Source organism: Pelodiscus sinensis, chromosome 1, assembly GCF_049634645.1.
Source record: "Pelodiscus sinensis isolate JC-2024 chromosome 1, ASM4963464v1, whole genome shotgun sequence".
Classification (NCBI taxonomy): Eukaryota; Metazoa; Chordata; order Testudines; family Trionychidae; genus Pelodiscus; species Pelodiscus sinensis.
Genome location: NC_134711.1, coordinates 121,521,555 through 121,542,582, shown reverse-complemented (window position 1 = coordinate 121,542,582; position 21,028 = coordinate 121,521,555). Strand labels below are relative to the sequence as shown.

The following is a 21,028-nucleotide window of genomic DNA, read 5'->3' as shown; positions in this document are numbered from 1 at the left end:
TTCGAAAAATAAAGCCTTTTCCGAAAGATCCCTTATTCTTCTTAAAATCAGGAATAAGGGATCTTTTGGAAAAGGCTTTATTTTCCGAAAGATCCCTGTCTAGACTGGCGCTTTTTGCCGGCAAAGCCCCGAGCCGGCAAAAAGCGGCAGCCATGTTCATGCAAATGAAGCGGGGAAGATTTAAATCCCCGCTTCATTTGCAATTGTTCTGTGTCTAATCTACATCCCTTTTCTGCAAAAGGGGTGCAGTCTAGACACAGCCAATGAGTATTGTCCAAATGAACAAACTTAGTTCATTAGTGGGCTTTTGCTAATAATAATCATAGGTGAATAGGGAAGGGCAACTAATAAAATTGCAAAGTCTAGGTGTCCTCAGGTATTTCATGAGGACCCTAATGTTTTTCTGACTTACCAAGAGTGAATAGCACAAGTACAGTGCCTCTGCTTTCACGTTCCAGAAACTTCACTGGCTAGCTTGGTTGCTGCAATTAAAAAAAACAGTATTGCTGTGAGAGGTGATAACAGCTGAGAAACTAGAAAGACTAGGTGGAAACTGAGCAAATGTAACTCCTGTGGCAGGCAGGGCAGCAAAAGCTGCACTTTTTAGATCTCTTTGCCTAACAGTCCAAGTCTCTGAATAGTCATCCTTGGAGATCCATAGCAAAATTCCACAGCTGCTGACTAGCTAAAGTCCATGGGTGACTTTCACTCTGCTTTAGCATAGAATCCTAGGGCTGGAAGAGCCCTCAGGAGGTCATAGAGTCCAACCCCCTGCTAAAAGTAGGACCATCCCCAACTAAATCATCCCAGCCAGGACTTTGTCAAGCTGGATCTTTAAAACCTCTAAGGATGGAGAGTCCACCACCTCTCTAGGCAACCCACTCCAATGCTTCATCATCCTTCTAGTGAAATACTTTTTCCTAATATCCAACCTAGACCTCCCCCATTGTAACTTGAAGTAACTTGTCACCTCGTTCTGTCATTGAAAACAGCCTCTCTCCATCCTCTTTGGAACCCCCTTTCAGATACTAAATGCTACTATCAAATCCCCCTTCACTCTCCTCTTTTGTAGACTAACTAAGCCCAAATCCCTCAGCCTTTGCCCCATAAATCATATGCTCCATCCCCCTAATAATTTATGTTGTCCTCTGCTGGACTTTCCCCAATGCATCCATTTCCTTTCTGTAATGGGGGCCCCAGAATTGGACGCAATACTCCGGATGTGGCCTCACCAGTGCTGAATAAAGGGGAATAATCACTTCTCTAGATGTGTTTGACAATGCTCCTATTAATGCACCCCAATATGCCATTAGCCTTATTGTCTACAAGGGCACACTGGTGACTCATATTCAGCTTCTCATCCACTATAATCTTCGGGTCCTTTTCTGCAGAACTGCTGCTTAGCCATTCAGTCCCTAGCTTGTAGTAATGTTTGGGATTCTTCTGTCCCAAGTGCAGTACTCCGCACTTGTCCTTGTTGAACCTCATCAGATTTTTTTTTGGCCCAATCTTACAATTTGTCTAGGTCCCTCTGAACCTTATCTGTGCCCTTCAGGGTATCTACTCGCACCTTAGCTTAGTGTTATCTGTGAACTTACTGAGGGTGCAATCCATCTCCTTCTCCAGGTTATTAATAAAAATGTTGAAAAAAACAGCCCCAGAACCGAGCCTTGGGACACTCTGCTTGATACCGACCACCAACCAGTCATCGAGCTGTTGATCACTACCCATTGAGCCTGATGGTGTAGCCAGGTTTCTGTCCTCTTTACAGTCCATTTATCCAATCCATAGTTCCTTAACTTACTGGCAGAATACTGTGGGAGACTGTATTAAAAGCTTTGTTATAGTCAAGATATATCACGTCCACCGCCTTCCCCATATCCACAGAACCAGAATCTCACAATCTGAGATCAGGTGGGCCAAGAGGTCTTCTTTTCTTTAAGAATATTATCATTCCTCTCTCTCTTGTTCCTGTTTTTTCATACCTATTTGTCACAACCTTTGTTAAAGCCGGAGCCTAGATGGAGGATCCTGCCCCATCAAAGAGCCTGAAAAGCTAGCTAGCTTAAAAAGAAAAGAGAATCCTCTGTACTGCTAGTCTAGTTAAAATTGGCCTCTGTTTCCAAGGTTTCCAGTAATGTTTCTTTAGGTATTAGGATCCTCATTTTCAGTGACGTACCCATAGACTAGAGGAACTAGAATGTTAGAGTCTCAATGGACTACTACACTATAGCTCTCTAGCATCTCTGGGTAATATATATTTAAACAGCATGGGTTTTTCAGATGAAGGCTGCATTTATGAGAGCAGACCACTTGCAAAGTTTGGAGGACCTGAAACTTTTCCCTATACACCCAGTTAACAGGCTCCTGGCTTTTACCATCCTTTTTGTCTCTGGAGTTAGATTTAAACTGCAACAGAGTGTAATCCATCTGATAGACCACTTACAGACCAACGTGGAGTGAAAAGATAGGTGTTTCAGTGTATTCAGTGTTGTCCTTTTACTGGAGTCTGCTGCTACTCTGCCTTCTGGTGTTTGTGCTTCAAGGCAGTTTCTTGTGTTCAGTTCTGCTCTGGACTCTGCAGCTGATTTTGATTCAAGCCCAAGCCTACTGAATAATTAGTAACTGAGAGATGTTTCTTCTCCATGGCAAAACTTCTCTTATGGTGTTCTGGAACTTGGTGTTAAATCTCTCCCTTGACTTTAAGGATCTTTGGTTCAGGCCTATAACTATAAAGAGGTTTTTCTCTGTCAAGTCTGGCATGATATTGATCACAAATATCAGTATTTTGGGTGGGAGACACAAAGGAGTTATATGGTTTTGGAAGAATGGTCATAGTCAATGATCAAGCTGCACATAAATGCCTGGGATCCAAGAGCCTTGTGAAGGACATCATTTGGTCTCAGGAGCTTTTTCTCAGATAGGCCAGACCTACTCTAGGCAGACAAGTTAATAGTTTGTAGAGTTGTCAAGTGATTAAAATTAATTCTGTGATTAATTGCACTGTTAAACAAAATAAAATGCCATTTATTTAAATATTTTGGATATTTTCTACATTTTCAAATATAGTTACAATACAGAATACAAAGTATACTGTGCTCAAATCATATTTATTATTACAAATATTTATACTAGACAAACAAAAAGAAGAGTGCTTTCAGCTTCTCCATTGCAGGTGCGGTTATGCAGTTTCTTAATTGTGAATGCTGATTTTACAAAGGTAGAGCTGTGTAAAAAAACCCTGCCCTCAAAAATAAAACACTGTAAAACTTTAGAGTCTATAAGTCCACTCAGTCCTACTTCTTGTTCAGCCACGCGTTCAAAACAAGTTTCCTTATATTTGCAGAAGATAATCCTGCTTACTTCTTGTTCACAGTGTCATCTGAAAATGAGAATAGGTGTTTGCATGGCACTGTGGTAGACCACATCACAAGATATTTACATTCCAAATGCCCTAAAGATTTATATGTCCCTTCATGCTTCAACCACCATTCCAGAAGACATCTCCATTCTGAGGACAGGGTCTGCTCTATAATAATCCAAAGCAGTCATCATCTGAGTCAGATGCTAGCAGCAGAACCTGATTTTCTTTTTGGATGTTTTGGATTCTGTAATTTCTGCATTGGGCTGTTTTTCTTTTAAGACTTCTGCAAGCATGCTCCACACCTTGTTCTTCTCAGATTTTGGAAGACACTTCAGATTCTTAAACCTTGGGCTGAGTACTGTAGCTATCATTAGAAATCTCACATTGGTACCTTCTTTGCATTATGTCAAATCTGTAGTGAAAGTGTTCTTAAAACAAACAATGCGTGCTGGATCATCATCCTAAATGCCTAAAACATATATGAAATATATGGCAGAATGCAGAGCAGGAGAATTACAATTCTCCCGAAAGGATTGCAGTCAAAATTTAATCAACATGTTATTTTTTTAACAAGCACCATCAGCATGGAAGCATGTTCTCTAGAATGCTGGCCAAGGCATGAAGGGGCATATGAATGTTTACCATATCTGGCACATAAATACCTTGCAATGCTGGCTACAAAAATACCATTTAAATGCCTGTTCTCACTTTTAGGTGACATTGTAAATAAGAAACAATCAGTGTTAATTCTTATAAATGTAAACACAGTTATTCATCTTCATGATAGGCTGAATAAGACGAAGGACTGAATGGACTTGTAGGCTCTAAAGCTTTACATTGTTTTCTTTTTGAGTGCAGTTATGTAACAAAAATTTACATTTGTAAATTGCACTTTCATGATAGATTACACTACTGTACTTGTATGAGGTGAATGAGTGAAAAATACTATTTCTTTTGTTTATCATTTTTAGTGTGCAACTGTTTGTAATAAAAATAATAATATAAAGTGAGCACGGTATACTTTGTGTTCCATGTTGTAACTGAAATCAAAATATTTGAAAATTTAGAAAAAAATAAAAAATATTTAACAGATTTCATTTGTTATTCTATTGTTTAACAGTGCAATTTAAACTGGGATTAATTGTGAATATTTTAAAAATAATGAATAATTTTTGAGTTAATCATGTGAGTTAACTGCGATTGATTGACACCCCTACTAGTTGATACTAAGAAGTTGCCAATGAGAGAAAAATTCTGACAGCTTTGAAGTCTGGTCCTCTCACAGAAAAAGGCAAATCAACTCCCAGTTGATCTGTGTTGGCACAGTATTGCCTGGAAAGGGTGAACCCTAGGTTTCTCCCATCTATCCATAAATCTATATGCCTACTTGACAAATACCATTCTTTTGTACCTAGTGCTTGGATCTTCAGGCTTTGATAGTTATACAGTCCAATGGTCCTACTGGACTTTATACTCATCAAAGCCTTTCATCAGTGCTGACATTTCCTTGTTTTGGAATGGCTATTTTAATAAAAAGCAATGGGCCTTTACTCTCCCATTGGTATCCTGGATTTGTCTCAGAGCAACAAAACAATCTCTTCTCATATACTGTAGGTGGGATGGTCAGATATTGTAGGAGAGGGTAAAGCACCAATTCTTAAATACTACATATAGAAGACTTTCCTTAAAAGTCAGATGCTCGAGATGAAGCTGTCCCCTGGCACCTTTAGTGTACTCATCTGGCAGTTATGCAGGAAATTACTCAAGGTTATTTTCCTTGGCAGCATTTCAGAGCAAATCTTTACATAAAGAATGTAATGTTCTTGAACAATGGGCTGGAAAGGATAATGGATACATTTGTTTGTTTGTTTTGAATTTTAATGAATAAATAGTATTTATTTTTGTTAAAAATAGAAAGTAAAACCATAACAAAATAATCTAGTGATAGTGACCCAAATTTTGGTATCTAGAAAACAAGCACAGTCTTATATCCACATTAAATTTAACCTGAATATTTTAAAATTGGTTATTTTTAAAAAAGGGTAGGTAATGATTTTGTGCTCTTTAAATAATGTGCTTTTTTAAAAAATGTGCACTTTAAAATCTGGGCAAGGATATTTTTGCTCCTTTGTTAATGTTTTTGGAAAGGTTGTTTCATCAGTGGAAAAATAATATGGCCCAGACCCTTAATAACCAGCTCAGCTTCAAGGAAGTCAATAGCTGCACTGATTTCGGTAGAGCTACTCATGACTCTGATTCAGGAAACACATCTGTATTTAGGAAGGATGCTTAAACATATGCTTAAATCCCATTAAGTCAATGAGAGTATTAAAGTTATGCATGTGCTTAAGTGTTTAAGGATCAGGGCCTTAGTACTTCCTTCAGTTGGGATTTATATGCTCAAAATTAAGCACATGTGTGTTTGCTGAAACAAAAAACAGGACTATGTAGCACTTTAAAGACTAAAAAGATGGTTTATTAGGTGATGAGCTTTTGTGGGCCAGACCCACTTCCTCAGCTCAAATTGTGGAAGGAAATAGGCATGACCATATATACCAAAGAGATACAATAAAAAAAGTGAATACATATAAAAAGGACAAATCAAATTTCAGAACAGAGGGAGGATGGGGGCGGGGGAGGTAAATGTCTGTGAGCTAATGATATTAGAGGTGATAATGGGGAAGTTATCTTTGTAATGGGTAAGATAATTACCGTCTTTGTTAAGACTCTGGCGTAAAGTGCCGACAGTGTCCGTCTGCTATGTCCACTGGACAAACATCTCAGACACTTCGCCAAAGAATCAATGCACACAAAATGGATATCAGACAGTATCACAAAGAAAAAACAGTTTCTTGCCATTTCAACCAGAAAGGGCATTGTCTCAACGACTTGATTACCTGCATCCTGCTTCAAAGGCATTTTAACACCAGACTTGAAAGAGAAATCTCTGAACTGTCATTCATGCTTAAATTTGGCACTTTACGCAGGGGTCTTAACAATGACGCTAATTATCTTACCCATTACAAAGATAGCTTTCCCAATTATCACCTCTAATATCATTAGCTCGCAGACATTTACCTTCCCCTCTCATCCCCCCTCTGTTCTGAAATTTGATTTGTTCTTTTTATGTGTGTTCACTTTTTTTGACTGTATCCCTTTGGTATACATGGTCATGCCTATTTTCTTCCACAATTTGATCTGAGGAAGTGGGTCTGGCCCATGAAAGCTCATCACCTAATAAACCATCTTGTTAGTCTTAAAGTGCTACATAGTCCTGTTTTTTGTTTCAGCTAGACTAGACTAACACGGCTACATCTCTATTACTATGCGTGTTTGCAGCATCAGACTCTAATTAGGGGTCTGATTCAAAGCCCACTTAAGACAATGGCTTTCTGTTGACTTTAAGTTGCTTTGGAGTATGGATGTTAAAAAGTAGTTATTAGGTAACTCTATAACTACTGAAAATCTCATGGTGCACTCTACAGTATGAAACTCATACTGCAGGGCCTGCAGTGTAGCTGGCTCCCTGGGAGCAGAGCTGGCTCGCCCTGCTCCCGGGGAGCCGCCTGCCCTGCGGGCTCTGCAGTATAAGCTTTATACTGCAGAGCCTGCAGCACAGGGTGGCAGCTGGCTCCCTGGGAGCTGGTGTATGTCGGAAGCTGACTTTTAAGCTGGCTCCTGACACATACTGGTTCCTGCCTGCTGGCCCTGCTCCTGGGAAGCCAGTGTGCCCCAGGAGCTGACTTAAAAGCCAGCTTCCGGCACGCACTAGCTCTCACCTGCAAACCCGTTCCTCGGGAGCTAGCTGCCATCCCACGCTGCTGCCTGTGATACAGGGGTAGCAGTGCAGCGTGGCAGCTGGTTCCCTGGAAGCTGGTATGTCCCAGGAACTGGCTTTTAAACTGGCTCCCTGCACTTCCTGGTTCTCAGCCCCATTCTTGGCTCCCAGTCTCACTCCCAGGGAGCCAGCTACCACCCTGTATTATGGGCTCTGATACCAAGCCAGCAGTGCAAGGTGGCAGCCGGCCCCCTAGGAGTGGGCCAGGAGCCTGCATGTAACTGTTAATTGTAACTGATGAGCCCAGGCTTATTGGTTAACCATTTAAAAGTTTTACAATTAGCCCCCTTTATTCGGCACTGGTGAGGCCACATCTAGAGTATTATGTCTAGTTCTGGGCCCCCACTATTGAAAGGATGTGGACACATTGGAAAGTGTCCAGCGGAGGGCAACCAAAATGATTAGGGGGCTGGAGCGCATGACCTACAAGGAGAGGCTGAGGGATTTGGGCTTTTATAGTCTGCAGAAGAAAACAGTGAGCGGGGATTTGAAAGCAGCCTTCAACTTCCTGAAGGGAGGTTCCAAAGACGATGGAGAGATGCTGTTCTCAGTAGTGACAGAAGGCAGAACAAGGAGCAATGGTCTCAAGTTACAGTGGAAGAGATCTAGGTTGGGTATTGGGAAAAATTATTTCAATTGGAGGGTGGTGAAGCACTGGAATGGGTTACCAAGGGAGGTGGTGGAATCTCCATCTCTAGAGGTTTTCAAGTCCCGGCTTGACAAAGCCCTGGCTGAGATGATTTAGTTGGGGTTGGTCCTGTTTTGGGCAGGGGGCTGGACTCGATGACCTACTGAGGTCTCTTCCAGCCCTAGGATTCTATGATCCCTATTTTGGATTACTGAGAATACAGGGGAAACAGTTGAAAGCGACTAGACATGGTGCTGACAAATAATAAAAGTAATCACACAAATAATAGAGAGGTTTTTGCCAGCTAACATTTTTCAGTTGTAACCTGAAACATTACTACATACAAGGCACAGCAAACAGACCCTTTAAAAATAGTACTTTTTTGTTTAAGTAGAGATTTACGCCTATATCCTTGCACAAAATTTCTTAGTATGTTCATTGTGCTGTGCATCAGTAGATTACCACCTTATTTTATTTATTCATTTTAATCTAATCTTTTTTTTTTTCATTTTCAGCATCATGACCATTACAGTTCTGAGGTATAATTCATAGTACCTTTAGGATTAAAGAAGTTATGCAAATAATTATGAGTACTGTACTACAAATATCACAATATGGTAAACATCACTGAGATTGCCACTTAGTTATTTCAATTCTAAAAGCATTCTATCTATCAGGATGAGTCTGCCCAAAAAGCATATAAACATGGTTTCCTCCATCAGGAATGCATATTTCATTATTTATTTCCTTTAGTAAATACAAGAATCAGTTCTACTCTCTGTGAAATCACTGATAAAACACCTACAGATTTCCGTGGGGGTAGGATTTGCACCATTGTTTGTGGATGCTGTAAAGAAAAGCTCACTCTCCATTTCCTATATTTCCAAGTTGCACTATATCAGTGTTTCTCAACCTTTTTTTGATAAAGTACCCCCCTTTTTTTTAAAGTACCCCCAGTACCTACAGTTTTTAGACACACTTTTTTTTTCTACCGTTGAAACACATTTGTTTAAACAACTTAATTGTAGTTGGGTGGGCAATGAAATTTTTGGGTGTAAAAAGTACATAAATAATAAAATGCTGTAACACTTAAAACAAAAATTCAGTCTTCTCCAAATTTCAGTTGTGTTGATGTACCCCTCCAGACTTCTCTTGAGTGTCCCTAAGTATACTTGTACCACTGGTTGAGAAACACTGCACTAAATCGTTTTTATAGTAACCTAAGGTAGTGATAAAGCATGCAACATAAGATTGTGATCCATAATTATGGCTTGGGTTTTTTTGGTTCCCTTTCAATTGACCATTGCCAAGAGCAGCTTGTAATTCATAATGATGTTCGGAACAAATAATTAGTGCTGTAGTTCAATTTTTGGTTGATAGGACTGATTTTTTAACTTTGGCATATGAAAATCCAGAATAAGCTTTCTTCTTCAATCACCAGTCACTGTCTGGTAGCAGTAACCATACAACGTATGGGAAGGAGGAACTTTTCAGATGTTAGATATTGGAACATCCATGTCTTGATGAAAACTGTCACTAATGTTTTACTGGAAGATGATGAGTGTTAATTTTTGATAATGTGTGTTTATACCTGGATTTAACAGTATTTGAATGTTATAAAAACTGAGCTCCAAAAAAGTATTAATGTCAGACAGCTGTATCATGAGTGACATGTCATTTATGCCAAGATAAAGCTTGAACCTGACTTTAACATGGCTTTTTTTATGATTGGTCTGTGAGTGTTCAAATAAGCCAATCACACAATGTTTGTGAAGTATTTCCTTTATTTTGAATTGTACAGGGAAGTTTGCTTCAAGTTGGAAGATGGTCTATCCACATTTTTCTGTCATGCTTTACAGATTTCAAAGCACTGTACAAATATTAGCTAGTTATTCCTTTGGGTATGTAGGCACTGTATCCCACTTTTATGGATGGGAAAACTGAGGTAAAAGAAGGTTAAGTGATTTGTCCAAGTTGCTTATAAAAAAGGAGATTGATTGTATAAAAAACTGCACAGGGAGAGAATAGTACACACTGAAGGGCTCTTTAATTTAATTGAGAAGGGCATAACAAGAGCCAATGACTAGAAGCTGAAGCCAGAGGAATTCAAATTAGAAATTAGGCATGAAGTTTTAACCATGAGTGTGATTACCCTTAGGAAAAAACTACCAAGCAAAGTTTCTCATTTTTTGTTCTCTTCACATCAAGACTGGATGCCTTTTTGGAAGATATACTTTAGTCAACTACAAGTTATTGGTTTCAGTATCAGGATAACTGGCTTGTGATATATAGGAGTTGAGACTAGATGATTTAATAGTATATGTAAGACTTAAACTCTATGTATGTATGAACTGTACTATAAAATCTCAGCTTTCATTAAACAAGCTAGTAATTAGTAATTAGAAAGATAAACGTGGAAACATCAAGTGAGTTTTTTCACATAAACTCACAGTCTCAAACAATAGTTTTGAAAGATATGAATTACCCATTGATTGCAATGGGTTGACTTAAATCTAAAGAGAACAACCTAACTGTTAATCCTATTAACTATTTCACCAGTGATCAGCACAAATATTTAGCAAATATGCTCATTCCATACCCAAATTGTTTCCCAGACTGGAAAATTTAACATCAAAATAAATTACACGGGGGACATGGTTCTAATTGTAAAATTCATATCCATACTTAATTCAATAAAAATTCAAATGTTTAATTCAAATGAAGCTGCTGCAGAAGTCCAGTCCATTGGATCTGACTGCTGCAAAACCCAGGCACGTTGTAACAGAATTTAGGCTCAGTTTGCCATAGCTTACACTGGGCTTTGTTTAAGAAGTTCCATAGTTTTCATGTGTAACTGGAAAAAAGGAATTTCTGTGTGCATCTATAAACTTTTATACTCAGGTACATAGTCAGCTGAATCAGATGCTGGTGTGGGATTAAATACGTAGACAACTCAGACACCACATAAATAAAGTCTTGGAGAAATAATACAATGCATTTGTGCTATCTTTCCTCTCTTAATAATTACATAATGTTCTGTGAAGATCATATATGTTCATATTCCAATGTTTCACTACCGATTTGACACAGAATAATGTTGTTCACTGAAAGGAGTTGCTTTTTTTTCTAGATTGTGGAGTCGTTCCTGTGTTGGTAAAACTAATACATTGGATTATAAAGAATTTCTGAAGAATCTTGGTATAAATTTGGGTACAATTAAGAGCCAAGGTAGGTGCTCACAAAGAGTATGTATCATGTAGGCTCTGGGAAAGTGAAGTTTTCATTTGGGGGCCTTGTCCTACTGCTGCTGAAATCAATTGGAGACTTTCAGTGGTAGTAGGATTGGGCCCTTATATGGCAAATTTAGTCTGGATTTTTTTATAGAAGCCAAAGACAACAATATGTCATGTAGGTGATGGTCTCTCTTAGAGTGGTTTGAAAAGCCCATAGTGTAGCAACATTGCTCACAGGGCCAAAATTTCAAAAAGTGGCACCCATGTACATGTGTAAAAAGTACAGTCACAATTGAAACTAATTTGCTGCAATTATGCATTTAGATAGTAAGAGTTCATGTACAAATAGCTCCTGGAGTATCTTTTGGACCTCCCTGGTCCGGCACTGCCAGGACCTGACTAGTCCTGAACGAGGTTAGCTGGACCACAGGAGGTCAACACCAGGCCCCCTCTACTCTGGCCCGGTTGGGCTCCCTGCTCCTGACCCTGCTGCCAGCTGCTGGCTCTGGTGCCAGTGGTCAGCACTATTGCCATCACCCCAGCAAGGTTCTCGGACACTGGCTCTCCTGTTGGTGCACTCCGGCTGCTAGGGGTCTCTGGTCCAGGAACATCTGTGGTCCAGTTGCTGGACCAGAGAGGCCCAGTTTATAGAGGTTCAACATGCACTGTGCTTAATATGCTTATATGTACAATCAAAGGCTGCACATTCAGTCATGCTTTTTGTGCATTGACTTCTGGCCTTCATTTTTGAAAATATGACCATAACATATCATAGTTTAAAGACCTTTGAATACATTTTAATAAAAGGGCACCATCAGTGTGTTTTTATCATTTAAAATAATTATTATGTATTGTATTAACCTCTTAGAAGGGTGGAATTGAAACCTGTTTCTTAAAACACTTTTTTTTTTACATCATGTATGCAGATGGGTTTGTTATTATAGGGTTACTCACAAGTGCTGGCCTTTCTGCCAAGTGAATTTTCATTTTTCTTTGTTTAAAAAGTAGTATTTAAATATTATGCCAGAGGAAAAAAGCCAATAAAGAATTACGTAGACTTTGCAATTTGAAGAAAAGACTGTAATCTAAATTTTGAGCCTTTCAACTTGAAACATTGCCCCTTTCATTTTTACTATTCAGACTTAATACTTTGCAAAGAATCACAAAAGAATAAACTAATCTTTGCCTAGAAAAGCCCAGCCAGTAGTCACAGAATTGAACTGATCCTTTTTCTGACAAAAAGTCATCCACTGGGTGTCTGATTAATTTTTAAACCAACATTAAAATGAATTGCCTGATTTTTCAAAGGTGCTGAGTATTGGCTGCTCAGTACTTCTGAAAACCATTACAGTCTTTTTTATTTAATTGTACTTTCTCCCTCTTCACTTTGATACAGGGTTGTGCGTACACACTGTGATGTAAGCTTTGTGAAATATTACAAAATAGGGTAGCTTAGGAAATAATTGGCAAAATAACCACAGCTGCTTAGCACTTATGGGTTTTTTTTTACATAGTGTTGCCAACTCATACCATAACCAAAGCTGTTGCTCTAAAGCAGTTCTGCTCTGATCAAAGAGCAAAGAAGTTGTGAAGGTGAACTTTTCAGCTAGTAAACACAGGGCAGTGTTTAGGGGGAAAATCAGAATGGGTGAAGAAGAAGGATAAAAGAAGGAGAGGGGTGGATGTAGTAAGAGAAAAGACATTAAAGATGGTGCAACTGGAGTGGTTATTTAAAGTGGGCCTGATCCTGAAAACTCCCACCGCCAATTCCTACTGATGTCAGTTGAGCATATTAAACTCTTTGCAAGAGGCTCTCTTTGCATCAGGCTGTTTGTTCCATAACTCCTCCTAATATATGATGATTTTATACAGCACCAGGGGAACTTGAATGGGCAAGCTCACAGGATCCTACTCTTATTAGAGAAGAAGATGGGCCAATGGATAATGCACAAGTCTGCGAGCCAGGAGACCTGGGTTTTCACTTCCCACTCTGTCATTCACAGACTTTCAGACCAGGAAGGACCATCATGATCATCAAGTCTGGCTCCCTGAGTACTTCAGGTCACAGAATCTCACTCACACATTCCCGTAATAGGTCAGTAACCTTTGGCTGAGCTACTGAAGTTCTCAAATCTTGATGTAAAGACTTCAAGTTACAGAGAACGCATCATTTACTCTAGTTCAGATCAGCAAGTGACCCATGCCCTATGTTGCAAAAGAAAATTAATTCTTTCCCTTCAGGGCCTTTGCTAAGCTGACGGGAAATTTTCCCCCCCAGTCTCAAATGTGATCATTTAGGCCCTGGGCATGTGTGTAAGATGCACCTGCCATACATCTATAGTAATTCACAGTCCTTCCCATCTACCATCCCATCCCTGGCCATTGGAGATGTTTGCTGCTAACAGTCACAGATGGGCCATGTCCCATGGTAGAAAAACTCATCATAACATCCCTTCTACACCCTTTGGAAGGCTGTTCCAGGACTTTGCTCCTCTAATGGTTAGAAATCTTTGTCTAATTTCAGGCCTACACTTATTGATGGTCAGTTTATATCCATTTGTTCTTGTGTCCACATTGGGCCTCAACTAAAAAGTCTGCTCACTTGCTGGTGTTTGTCTTTCTGATGTCTTTATACAGTGTTTCTCAACCTTTTTTAATAAAGTACCCCTTAAAAAAAAGTACCCCCAGTACCTAAAGTTTTCAGACACACACAGTTTTTTTCTACCATTGTAACACATTTGTTTAAACAACTTAGTCATAGTCGGGCAGGAGATGAAATTTTTGGATGTAAAAAGTACAAAAATAATAAAGCACTGTAAATCTTAAAACAAAAATTCAGTTTTCTCCAAATTTCAGTTGTGTTGACGTACCCTCTAGACTTCTCTCGAGTACCCTTCAGGGTACTTGTACCACTGGTTGAGAAACACTGTCTTTATAGACAGTCATCATATCTCTCCTCAGTCTTTGTTTTGTTAGGCTAAACAAGCTATGCTTCTTAATTCTCCCTTCATAAGGTAGGGTCTCCATTCCTCTGATCTTCCTAGCAGCCCTCTTTTTCACTTGTTCTAGTTTGGATACATCAGTCTTAAACATGGAAGACCAGAAGGGAACACAGTATTACGAATGAGCTCTCACCAGTGCCTTGTACAATGATAACAACACTCTCTCTACTGAAAATACCATGCCAGATGCATTCTAAGATTGCATTAGTCTTTTTTCATTGCTATATCATGTTGACAACTCATAGGAATCCTGTGATCAATATATCCAGGTCTTTCTCCTGAGTGTCACTTCTAACTGATGCAGCCACAGCAGATAGCAAAAGTTCTTCTTATTAGTTCTCAAGTGCATGACCTTGTGCATTTCACTGATAAATTTCATCTGTTTCTCTTACTCCAATGTTTAAGGCCATCCACATTTTCTTGTATGCTATTTTGGTCCTCCTCTATATTGGGAAAACCTCCCAACTTTGTGTCATATGCAGATTTTATAAGCACACTCCCACTTACTGTGTCCAGAATCATTAAGGAAAATGTTAAATAAGATTGGTTCCTGAGGAACTCCACTGTAACTCCCCTCTAGCTTGACAGATCTTTCATTATGACCCACTGTAGTCTCCCCTTTAACCAGTTCACACGTCTTTACCTCACTGATTCACTGGGTGATCTTTGACAAGGAACTTAACTGATTCTTGTCAGGTTCCCCATCATCTGTGAATAAATATGCTTAGTCTCCTTGTAAAATGCTTTGAGATGCAAGGCCTTGTCTATTCATTGACGATGTAAAACAGGGCAATAATTTTTGATGAGGGGGGACTCCAAGAATTTGGTAAGTGGTCATTATGTTAATGGAGGAGGTATGGGGTCTAGAAAAAGGTATGGGAACAAGTGCAGGTATGAAGAAGGTTTGGGTTATGTGGGATAGGGCTGCAGAGTGTGTGTATGTGCGGGAGGGTTGGGGTGCCAGAGACAGACTCTGGCCAGGGAGCTCCCTGTCAGCAGGGAGGCCCTGGGTAGCTCCCTGTCAGCAGCACAGTGAGTCCTCAGCCAGACTCCCTGACTTCCATGCCCCCACAGGCTGCTGGGATCATGTGAGTGCTGAAGGCTGCGAGCCTGTAGGGAGGTCAGGAGTGGTACGGCAGCTTCCATTGGCCAGAAACCAGCCAATGAAAGCTGCAAGATTGTGCTAGGGGTGGGGGCAGTGCATAAAGCCTCTCCCCTTTCCTCCTGGGCTTGCAGTGTTCAGAAAGCTGCTCTGAGCAGCCCATGGGCCATATTTTGCCCAATCCAATATAAAAACTGATTTAGCTTTAACTGTGGATACTTCCGTTGGTTCAAAACCGGTTTATAACACCTATCTCATAAGATAAACTGATAAAAAAACATGTTTAAATTGAATTAAAAGGGCCCACATCGTTTTTTGCCCCTGTTTAATTAAATCGATTTCAAAACATGCCCTGGGTGAATCAGGTGCAACTTTGTGCATTGACCAGACCTACTGATGAAAAGCATTACAGGAGTAAAGGCAGTCCCCAAGTTACATGGATCCGACTTATGTCGGATCCCTACATACGAACGGGGCTTTTCTCGCCGCGGAGGACGTGGGCGGCGGGACCGCCCAGATGCGCCGCGGTCCTGCCGCCTGCGTCCTCCGCAGCGAGAAAAGCCGCTCCAAAAGGGTCCCCAGCAGACCAGAGAGACGCGAAGCAAAGCCACGGAAGACGCGGGCGGCGGGACCGCGGCATGTCTCGGCGGTCCCGCCGCCCACATCTCCCTGCATCTAGCTACCCGCATCTAGATGCGGGCGGCGGAACCGCCGAGACGTGCCATGGTCCCACCGCCTGCGTCCTCCGTGGCTTTGCTCCGCGTCTCTCTGGTCTGCTGGGGACCCTTTTGGAGCGGCTTTTCTCGCTGCGGAGGACGCAGGCGGCAGGACCGCGGCGCATCTGGGCAGACCAGGCTTTTCTCGCTGATGCCTGGGGTAGAGCAGCTGGACCTACCCGGCAGCACCCCAACTGCTCTGTCCCAGACGTCCAGATTCAGCCGCTGTTGAAACTGATCAGCAGCTGATTCCAGGAAGCCCGGGGCAGAGCAGCTCTGCCTCGGGCTTCCTGTAGTCAGCTGCTGGTCAGTTTCAACAGCGGCTGAATCTGGACGCCAGTTCCGACTTACATACAAATTCAACTTAAGAACAAACCTACAGTCCCTATCTTGTACGTAACCTGGGGCCTGCCTGTAGTTGGAGTTGGTATTTTTACTTATTTATGACCAGATTTTGATACTTCATGGGCTGTCCTACTGAAATGGAGTACTCCAAGAGTAAAATGCTACTCAGCAAGAGAAAGGGTGTCAGAATCTGGGCCATGTCTCGCACAGTGATGCTATACACTGAACAAAATATGGGAGATATAGCAAAGCTCTTGCCTGGAAAAATGTACACTCTAAAAGCACAGTGTGGACAATGTTGGATGGTGATTGTTCTAGCTTGAATGCTTCACAGGAAAGCCTTTTGATGGGGGACACTTGGCATACATTAACTAAAGGCTCTTTCAAGGGCTGTGGGCAGTTTGAAAGAACACAGATTTAGGAAAATGTGAAAGAAACAAAGGGATCAGTCAAGAGAAACCAGCTCTTTCAAGGTTAGCAGGCATGTTTGCTTTTTTGAGATCTGTGGGTGAGTAGTCATCCATACACTGAAATCATGTTTTCAGGAGCCTAATTACTCTGTAATGGTTTTGCTAAAGAGATAAAACTATCAGAATACTCTGTGATGTTACATGCTAACAAGCATATTTGTTAAGATTGTAAACTACATGAATTCATTCTCCTAAAGAAAAGTCAAGATAAAACACTATTGTAAATGCTAAGCATTGTGCCTATTAGTCTTCCCTGTAAATACAGTCTGAGAAATACAAAACAGTTGTATTTTGGGCTTATCTTTTTTTTTTTTTTTTTACACGAAGACTTCTCTAATGATTTAACAAGAAATTGTCTTCAAAAAGAAATCCAGTTACTTTTATTTCTTTGAAAGTGACAATAGGAGTGATTTTGCTAAAATGTAGTTTTCCTTATCAGCACCGAACTGGGAGGAGACACCAGACAAGATGCAGAAACAGAATAAGCTGTCACTACAGACTTCACCAACTGAGTGTAGTTTGATAGAATACACACTAGATGACATTGAGATGGCTTTTAGGAAAAAGGTAAGGGAGTCCTTAACATGTCTGAATACTCTGAAATATGAAGAGGTTGAGCCATACGTCACACAGAAAAGAGATTACACGGAAAGATTTGGAGTTCAAGATACCAATTAGTAATTTCACTAGAAAATTCCAGTGTGCAATATGTGTATTGTTTTTTAAAAAGCCCTTAATAAGTAGCAGTTTTATGTTTCATTGCACTTTCTAAAGGTTTCATACATTGTCAGGTTCATAAATTTACAAATGTATATAAATACCTAGGGCAGCACCAAATTTTATAGGCTAAAACAAAATACAAATATTGAAACTCAATGGCTCAGGCAAATTATATGTGAATCTGTCCCTTCTCACAGCTACCAGTATATGACTTGCCTGAATCCAACCCAGCTCCGTAATGAATAAAATTGCCATAATTTGGCAATTAATTTTATGAACTACATGAAATAAGCTAGTGCTTAGTGGCCAAAGTGCTATTGCTAGTTCAATATGTATGGAACTTATAAATGGCACCCATACGAATACAGGAGTTAAGGGCTTAATGGGTATGGAGAAGGAATTAACTCTTTATTCCTTGAGGGGATCCTTTCAGAGCAAGGTGGAAGGACAACATGGAGGATCGTGCACTGCTACTTCCATGCATATGTTTAACCTATGTTGTAGACAGAGGAATAGAATCCAAATCTCCTGACTTTCAGTTCTGTCCTTTTACCTCAAGAACCTACCTCTTCTCTCAGGGTATGTCTACACTACCCCGCTAGTTCGAACTAGCGGGGGTAATGTAGTCATCCGCAGTTGCAAATGAAGCCCGGGATTTGAATTTCCCGGGCTTCATTTTTAAATGCCGGCTAGTTCGGACTCCGTGCCGTGCGGCTACACGCGGCACGGACTAGCTAGTTCGGATTAGGCTTCTAATCCGAACTAGCTGTACACCTCGTTCCACGTAGGTGGAAGCCTAATCCAAACTAGCTAGTCCGTGCCGCGTGTAGCCGCGCGGCACGGAGTCCGAACTAGCCGGCATTTAAAAATGGCGCCGGCCAGCTTCATGCAAATGAAGCCCGGGAAATTCAAATCCCGGGCTTCATTTGCAACTGCGGATGACTACATTACCCCTGCTATTTCGAACTAGCGGGGTAGTGTAGACATACCCTCAGAAGGCTATAGAGAAAATGAGGGGTCAGGATTATGGACCAGAATTAGTGGTTTAGTACAAATCCAGCTGTACAGGCCTCTACCTGTACTTCCTCAGCCTTGAAATGACTGGAAAGTTCTACCAGGATGGAGATCAGCAGGCACAAAGGGTATAGGGTTACCACCTGACCTTTCCCTTTAGATCTTGATTCTGAGGTCAGGGTAGGTTAGGGTTAGTGCTTGGGTAGGTGACTGGGTACATCTCATCACCCTATAAATGAAGTCAGCCCATGATATTTATTTTGGACTTCCTGAGACCTTTCCATACATTATCTCTGCCCTGTGATGTCTGCAGTTTTCATTTAACAGCAAATAGAGCAGAAAAAAGTAGGCTAGAGCACCAAAAAAGGGAGATGAAGAGCCCAAGGAATGTTTGTATTATTCAGCAAACAATACTGAATGAACTTTTGGTTAAATTTAGTTTAATCAACTAGCCAATGGAATTGTTATTAACTAGTTGATTAGTGGATAAGCGGGGGGAGCTACAGTAGCTCTTAATACGTTTAGGCTGGATTAAAAGGCTGGAATGAGCTGTCCCAGCTCGTGCCAGCGTCTCCCCCTCCGATATTCCTCTGCTTTTTAAATGCATTAAGAGACTACTGGCTCTTAATGCATTTAAAAAGCAGAGGCACAGTGTCTGGGAGTGGGTAAAAGCCGGGAATCAGCTGACTCCTGGCTCGTGCCTGGTCCCTGCAACCCTCTCTGCCTCCCCTTTCCCCCTCTGAGACAGTGCTGGGGAGAACTGCCCTATTAGATAGTTGACTAGTTGCTTACATCCCTAAATAAGACCAATCTACTTGCTATTTTATTATCTTTATTGAAAATTGCAGAAAGTCCCATAAGCAAAACAACACTCCCCTTATTTCTTTGCAACAGTCCATGAACATAATAACCAAAGAAATGTGCAATATGTTTATGTACCAGGAATATTAACCATTCTGTTTCTTTTAGAATTTTTTTAGCATTCATTATGCTCCATTTTAATAAAGAGGAGCTTGGTACTGAGTTATACAGGGGGGGGGGTCTTTACAAGTATATTAAGACAGATCTATCAAGCAGGCAGATCCACCAGTATTTTTAGCTATTTTAGAATTTTGAGGTAGAATTATTACATGTTCTACCTTTCTATGAGAAACTTGTCTGCCTTGTCACTTGACTCTCTGTGATTGGAAAATACTGTTTTGTAGTGAGCTTATTAATTAAACATCTGACAGTCAGAGCTTGCCATGGTAACCTATTTGATCCATTTACAGAGAAGAACATTTGAAAAGGTCTTTTAAAAATACATTATTGTTTTAAAAACTTCATGAGTTTGATTCTTCTGAACAAAACATTATAAATTGTATCCATTTCAGCTTCACTCTGCCTATCAGAACATTGAAAAAGCCTTCAGAGCATTTGATGTCAGTCAGAGTGGATTTGTGTCTTCGGATTACTTAAAGTCAGTCATAAATGGCTTTGTATTTCCGTTACCAAATGGAACTTTTCAAGAGCTAATGAATAGGTAAGAGTAATTTTGTTTTCTTTAGAGACATTTTTAATGCTGCAGCCTCATAACTTGAATATTACTTTATGTGATTTCCTTTGTAAATTTGCCTCATTTGTATCTGTGTTGCAGTAAAATCTGATAGAATGAGCTAACGGGCCATGTTTGCAGCAGTAAGGTAGCTAGGCACAATAGCGTGATTATCTTCCCTCAGAATTGCCTTACTTTTATTTGTTTGTCATGTTATATTTAGCTTCCTAGTGGGACGAGTACTCTCTTCATTCAGGTAAATGATGAAACTTTAAGAGAAATTTATAAAATTCATAAAAATCATCATAACTGAAAAATAACTAAAATTTAATGCTGGGCATGTTCAGAACCTAATACTCAAATATATTTTTTTTCAAATTGACTTCTAGGTTCAGATGATAATTACTCATTATTATTATTACATTTATTAATTATTTCTTTATTAGATATTAATCATGTAGTCAGCATTATATAAGAAACCAATTTAAAACAATCTCTGTCTTGAAGAGCATACATTTTATTTATAACTCTATGTGAAAAGTAGGACAACCCCTATGGATTGAGGGCACTGTGAAGCACCTTGACACCAATGGCAGTTATCTGTGTTGACTGAGATACTGATTGCTGCTGGTGCCTGGAAAATATTGTGATATTGGCTAAGTTATATCTTAGCACATTTTGTTGGAAACTTACTTTTAAATGTAAAAATAATGTACTACTGTACTTACTTTATCCCAGAAATAAGGGATTTAGTGACTTACTGGAAGAGCACCTCAACCAGTATTACCACTATTACTTTATTGCACTTTTTAAAGATACATCTGTTTACAGGGTTAAATGAAAGTATGAAGTACAGCATATCTTTAATGGGGCTTACAATGCTAATCATTTTGACTAGGGAGTGGTCATCAGGAATCACTATGCATGCATGCATCTACACTGCATCCCTAGCTCAAAATAAGCTATGCAATTTGAGCTACATAAATTGTGTAGCTCATTTCAAGTATATTTTGAAATAGTTTATTTCATAATTTGGCTCTGTCTACACAGTGCCAGATTTCA

General features: G+C 40.1%; 1 protein-coding gene across 5 annotated transcripts in view; it reads left to right on the top strand.

The window, feature by feature from the left end:
* Positions 1 to 21,028, top strand: part of EFCAB6 (EF-hand calcium binding domain 6) — a 158,218-nt gene that overhangs the window by 34,562 nt on the left and 102,628 nt on the right. For all 5 annotated transcript variants that reach the window (XM_075899557.1, XM_025187059.2, XM_075899552.1 and 2 more), the window contains 3 exons: positions 10,961 to 11,058; positions 17,138 to 17,265; positions 19,806 to 19,954. In XM_075899557.1, the coding sequence (XP_075755672.1) occupies positions 10,961 to 11,058; positions 17,138 to 17,265; positions 19,806 to 19,954 (375 nt within the window). The remainder of the gene's footprint in view (positions 1 to 10,960; positions 11,059 to 17,137; positions 17,266 to 19,805; positions 19,955 to 21,028) is intronic.